The sequence below is a fragment of the Cyphomyrmex costatus genome, unplaced genomic scaffold (assembly GCF_001594065.2).
Source record: "Cyphomyrmex costatus isolate MS0001 unplaced genomic scaffold, Ccosl1.0 scaffold192, whole genome shotgun sequence".
Classification (NCBI taxonomy): Eukaryota; Metazoa; Arthropoda; class Insecta; order Hymenoptera; family Formicidae; genus Cyphomyrmex; species Cyphomyrmex costatus.
The window spans coordinates 1488478-1495245 of NW_017275954.1; the positions used below are offsets into that span (position 1 = coordinate 1488478).

General features: G+C 33.0%; 1 protein-coding gene across 1 annotated transcript; it reads left to right on the forward strand.

The window, feature by feature from the left end:
- The first annotated feature begins 741 nt into the window (after nt 1-741).
- Nucleotides 742-2928, forward strand: LOC108772570 (alpha-tocopherol transfer protein-like). The gene is made up of 3 exons (XM_018538125.1): nt 742-1129; nt 1951-2314; nt 2660-2928. Exons 1-3 carry the CDS (start codon nt 846-848, stop codon nt 2915-2917), a joined length of 906 nt encoding a protein of 301 aa, XP_018393627.1. The 5' UTR covers nt 742-845; the 3' UTR covers nt 2918-2928.
- Nucleotides 2929-6768: the final 3840 nt, after the last annotated feature.

The following is a 6768-nucleotide window of genomic DNA, read 5'->3' on the forward strand; positions in this document are numbered from 1 at the left end:
CCCCCCCCCCCGAACACCCCTTGCTTCGTGCGACCCACACACCCATAAGTCGCACTTGCTTCGCGCATACGACTTTATAATTATATAGCATATTACTAATACATTGCACTCGTAATGAAAAAGTCTATGTGCAATTCGTGTGATATAATTGTCAAATAGCGCGAGCGCGCCCGTGCCGCACAATGAACAACTAATCACCACTCATTACACAATATACTATTTCCTCACAACAGTTTAACTATATAAAGCTGCATTGAGTAAAGATAGTTGGTCAGTGAGTGCTTGTCAGGTGAAACACAAAGTCATAATAAAATTACAATGATATCAAGGACGCGATTCATGATGACGTATTTTGATACTTGAAAGAAAACTTTAAATGACAAGTGAGATCAGGATATCTTTATGATATTACTATGACCTCTGTGTTTTACGTGGATCAATCCTGGATCTAAGTGATGTAGAGTGTCAGAACAAGCTTCATTAAAAAATTTACTGATGAGATTTTCTGCTGAACGCGCTCATATACATATATTGTGTAAGAGTTATATCAGAGAGTGAGTGAAAAATTAACAAACAATTATCAATAGTGTATATCTGTAGTTGTTTTCGCAGGAATGCATATTTTTTTGCTAGTCACTCAATAATTATAATTTATTATTTATTATGCGTATAACTTATGAATAACTGGTATCATCGGTATCAGTACTTGTTAAGCCTTTGAATTGTTCGATACATTTTTATTAATTTTGAAAATATTTCGCTACAAACTGTTGGAAAGAATACGATATTGTAAAGGAAAGGAAGCGTTGTTAAGACGATAAAGTACATATAAAATTCGAGTTTTAATGTCTTTAACAAAAGGAATTACATTAGAAGAAGAAATGAAGAGGAATCCTCAATTGAAACTGTCCGATATGCAATCACTGAGAGAATGGTGCGAGAAGCAACCACATTTGCCAAAAATTGAAGACAGCTTCCTCGCTTTGTTTCTTCACAGCAATTACTATCAAATGGAACCAACGAAAAACAAAATCGAGAATTATTATACGATAAGGACACTTTTACAAGAAGAATTTTGCAATCAAGATCCGCTTAAAGAAAAGGGGCTACAACAAATCTTCAAAACCTCGTAAGCAATTTTATAAATTATTAATGAATGAACAGTAGTAATATTTATAATTTGTTCATATATACATAAAATGGCCAATTTATGTAACATTTAAAATATACATAATGTGAGATCCACTTACAAAATAAAATAATTTCTATGAAATGTATAGACAATATACTTTCAAAAATATCATAGAATATTTTTAATATTTTTTATACATATATAAACTTGTTATATATATAAATTTAAGTAAATTATCATCAATAAATTTAATGTTAAATTATAATACACTCAACTAAATATCGATAATAAACTTAAGTATCTTAACAGATCGAAAACACAATTGAGCTATACAAGATGTAATAATTATATAAAATTTATTATTATTAATATCATACGGAATGTTTCAATTTTACTGTGTCCTCATCAGCCGTACATAACCCACACAAATTAAAACACATCAAATAAATTTAAGTTACGCCAACGCATTATAAATTACGTGGTATTAAAGTTCAAAGTAAAAATTATTAACAATTAAAAATTACGCAGTATAAAACATAAATTTTCACAAAAGTTTGAGCTTCATTTATAAAGTCGATGGACAGTCATTTAATCAAATCGTAAAAAAAAAGGATTGTATTGGTTTTTTCTTATAATTTGATTATATGAATTTATTTATTATTATACTGTCCATAAACTTCATAAATAAAGCTTAGACTTTTGTGAAAATATGTTTTTTAATACTGCGTTGACGTAACTTAAATTAAATTTATTCAATTTATATGTTACAATTTATTTAAAGAAGTATATTATTAAATAAATTAATTTAATTTAAAAAGGTTTGTTTCTCCTCTAAATGGATTGACAAAGGATGGCTGTAAGATGATATTTTCCTCATTACTGGACAGTGATCCTTCTTCCTATGACTGGATTTACAGTTTCAAATATGCCACAATGTCAATGGACATACATTTATTGATGGATGGTACGACTGATGGTACTATTTTCATTCTTGACGCTAGCAAATTCTCCTTTGGTCATGTTAGACGATTGAATCTATTGGCAATGAAGAAATATATGTACTACGTTCAAGAGGCAGCTCCAGTACGATTAAAGGCAGTTCATATTATAAATGCGTTACCTGCCATGGAATTGTTTATCAGCTTGATAAAGCCTTTCGTAAAAAAAGAGTTGATAGACATAGTAAGTATTAATCAATCATTTAAATTCAGTTGCGTTAACTTAACACAACAACCGATTTTTAAGAAGTATAATAATTTCTTACAAGCGTGATATAAGCGCGATCAAATAATTCAAATGTAATTAATAACTGTTTCTAATCGTACCCTTATAAATTTACTTTTAAATAAAACAAGAATTTTACACAAAATATAATATTGTATAAATATTATCGCGATAAACGTAAAAAAATGTTTTAATTTAATTATCCATAACATCATAACGTTAAGTTGAAAAATTATATTCACAATACTGTACTATTATACTTACAATTAGATAAGTATTTCTGAATTTATTTAAATCTTCTAGATACATTTTCACTCATCGTTAGGGACCCTTTCTGAATACATCCCAGTGGATGCGTTGCCAAACGAAACAGGTGGAAAAGCCGGTTCCATGCACAAACTAGCTGAAATTCAAGTGAAAAAATTGGGAGAGTTTCGCGAGTGGTTTCTATTGGATGAATCAACCAGACGCGTTAACGAAGCATTAAGAATCAGCAAGAGCAAAACAACTAATGATTTGTTTGGTACAGAGGGTAATTTTAGAAAACTTGATATAGATTAATAAACATTTATAATTTATTTGATTTAACTAATTATGCTATTATTACGTAATTTCTATTAATATTATTTTATATTTTGCACTTTGAAGTGTTTTATATAATTATTGTATCGTCCCAGTAAACGCTCTAGTGGTATAAATATGATATAATATATGTACCAATGGTTTAGAATTTGTGTACATCAAATTAATCAACGACTATTATACTGTATATCAATATTGGGTTAAATTATATAATAAATATAAATTTTTTAAACGCTTTCTGTATACTTAATATACACGTTATACTACAAATATGGTATTAAGGGGAGGCACCTGTCTCATTTTGACCCCTCGAAATTCTAATGACTGAAGGTGCTCGTATTTTTATTCTTCGTCGATTTTGAGGTCAAAAACATACCAGATTGTTATAAAAAAAAAATTCGAATTTTTCACTGAAAAAAAAATTTTATTTTTCAATCGTAAAAGATATTGTCAAATGCATACGAGAGATTATTCGAAATGTTGAGAAGATCATATAAAAAAATTACCATGAGAAAATATTGAGAATTGTAAGAGAAGATAGATTTTTAAGATTGAACTTAAGGAATTTCAATCTACTGAAGTCACAAATTAATTGAAAAACATTATTTTTTTGGCTTAGAAATATATTTTTTCAGTACCCAAGAACACGTATGACCAGTCTGAAGGACATTCTTTGGCAATTTTATGTCCTGCAGCATAAACATTTAGGTTCGTTGGGTGGTTGAATTTTTTTTCTATCTCAATCGGAGAGCATTTTCTTGTATCGAAAATCATATTGGAAAGAACGTTTTCAGAATTCTTCAGCATTCGTTCTATCATGATTCTTTTTTACAATCTTCAGCATGCCAATCATCAAATTCCGATGAGTCGTCAACTTATTCAGCATCAGACTAGCATAAGACTATATATATATATGTCATAGACAATAAATAAAGTATGTGTCTATGGTGAATTATGTTGAAAACGAAGGAACTATGTATGGAGCGGGGCTATTCTGAAATACTTAGTTTTTACGTTATCATTATACATACGTATATAATTTTATATGCATAGATGACTGTATGTATATTTATACATATATGTCTGTTCCCATTTAAGGGTTGTTCTTCAGAATTGTCATAAACGTTCTTATGTATTGAAAAAATATATTCCTAAGCCAAAAAAATAATGTTTTTCAATTAATTTGTGACTTCAGTAGATTGAAATTCCTTAAGTTCAATCTTAAAAATCTATCTTCACTTACAATTCTCAATATTTTCTCATGGTAATTTTTTTATATGATCTTCTCAACATTTCGAATAATCTCTCGTATGCATTTGACAATATCTTTTACGATTGAAAAAATAAAATTTTTTTTTTAGTGAAAAATTCGAATTGTTTTTTTTATAACAATCTGGTATGTTTTTGACCTCAAAATCGACGAAGAATAAAAATACGAGCACCTTCAGTCACTAGAATTTCGAGGGGTCAAAATGAGACAGGTGCCTCCCCTTAAGCGTAATGTATCGGTGCGCAGCGAATACTATAATCGATCGATGAGATATTGCTATAATCGACTATTAATCATACTTAATTATCAGTAAGAAGTAAATAACGGTAGTATAATTCTTTAAAAACATACAACGATGAGGAGTTGATGATACTTGAAGGAATGCTGTTCCAGTTGTGGATGGCTTCGATCCAAAATGATCTTTGATAAAGATTGGTACGACAAGTAGGTAGTCTGAAGGCAGCTTGTCCTCTGAAGACTCGAGCTGGTTCTGATCGAGCGAGGGTGAAATGATTATACAAATAGTAAGGTCTGGTGTACGCTAGGACAGAGTACATGAGGCATCCTAGGAAATAGGTTCGGCGAGTTCGAACTGATAACCAGTTTGCCGATTTCCTATATGGAGCTAAAGGTGAGTCGTATCTGAGGTTGTAAATAAATCTCAGTGCCGTATTTTGCAGTCTTTGTAATTTAGTATTTAGGTAGTCAGTGACGTCATTGTAGACCAGGCATGCATAATCGAGGTGTGGGATAAGTAGAGCATTTACTAGCTGTAGTTTGATAGAAGAAGGTAGAGCTGATCCACGGAATTTAAGGCGGTAAAAGGCAAAATGGAAATTCGATGATATACAGGATATTTGCCTATTCCAAGTGAGATCCGCAGACAAATGGATTCCAAGGTTCTTGACTGTATTTGAGTATGGTATAGGAGTGCCGTCAACCATGATTGGTGGTAAATTTATCAAGTGCACCGTTGCCAGTAATTGTCTAGAGCCTAAAATAATGGCTTTGGTCTTCGCAGTATTAAGCAATAGCTTATGGTTTTTAGCCCAATCGACGAATAGTTATATATCTGAGTTCAATTCTCTTATTGTCTGCTCAAGACGGCACAGTGGTGATGACAGATAGAACTGAGTATCGTCGGCGAAGATGTTGCATGTATTGCGACAATAACGCAGTTGTTTGAAGAGGGTATTAATAAATGTAATGAATAATATTGGGCCTAAGCTAGTTCCTTGAGGGACACCTGATGTAGAGCCTAAGAATGGTGAAAAAGTTCCTCTAGTGTCAACAATTGCTTGCGAGCGACCAGTCAAATACGAATGAAACCATCTTACCGCCACATCATCAAACCCATTTTCCCTTAGCACTGATAAAAGTAGTGAGTGATCGAGGGTGTCAAAAGCCTTTGAAAAATCAAACAGAACTAAAAATGTGACGCATCCATGCTCGATACCCAAACGCACGTCATCCATTATGTTAAGGAGTGCAGTTTGTGTGCTGTAATTGCGGCGGAATCCAGATTGTTGATGGCAAAGAAGTCCATAGTTTTCGAGAAAAAATGAAACTTGTTGAGCAATAAGAAAATCTAGTGGTTTGGCGAGATGCGACAAGTTAGCTACTGGACGGGTATGTGCTGGGCTTGAAGGAGTAGTAGTCTTATTGAGAGGAATAATTATACAGCGCTTCCAACTGTCCGGATATACGCCACTTGTGATTGAGATGTTATAGATATAGGTTAGATAGGGCGCTATCTCAGACAATAACTGTTTTAGATGCGAAAGATGTAAACCGTCTACACTACATCCCCGAGATTTAGGTAGTACGGATCGCAGAGCACCTTCGACTTGCTTAACGGAGAAAACGGTAAAAGAGAATACCGGTGTGGAAGGGTGTAATTGTTGAGACAATATCGCTGCAAGCAATTCTGAAGAACAGGGGGGATGTGCAGAAGTGATATTAATGTAATGGTGATTTAAATCGAGGGCTGAGAAATAAAGTAGGGAAGATTGTGAATTTGACTCCATTAAACCCATGCGTCGCAGGAATGCCCAGATTTTTCCAGGTTCAGTCATGTTGGCGATAGACACGGAAAGAAAATCTTCCTTAGCTGTACGTAGAGCATTCCTAACTTGTGCTCTCATTGTTCTGTAGTTATCCATAAGCCTAGTAATGCCTGTACGCCTTGCGGAACGATACAAATGGTCTCTCTCTTTAATTTGTGATTTTAAGCTAGCATTGAGCCATGGTGCAGGTGGACGAGTTGATGTTAAGATACGTAATGGTGCATGTTTATCGAGTGCGTGTAATAGTGAATCATTAAAAATTGATAACGCTTCATTGACGGAAGGATCAGATTGCAAAGGTGATTGTTTAAATGTCAGTATAGAATTTGTGAGGTTAGTAACCATCTCAGAATTCAGCGAAGAGAAGTTGCAACGGGTAAAGTCACGTGAGGTGCGACCTTGTAATGCGTATTTATGGCTACGAAATTTATATGAAATTTGAATCATGTCATGTCCCACTGCGAATGGCGAATCGGACTGCGAAAAATCAATCA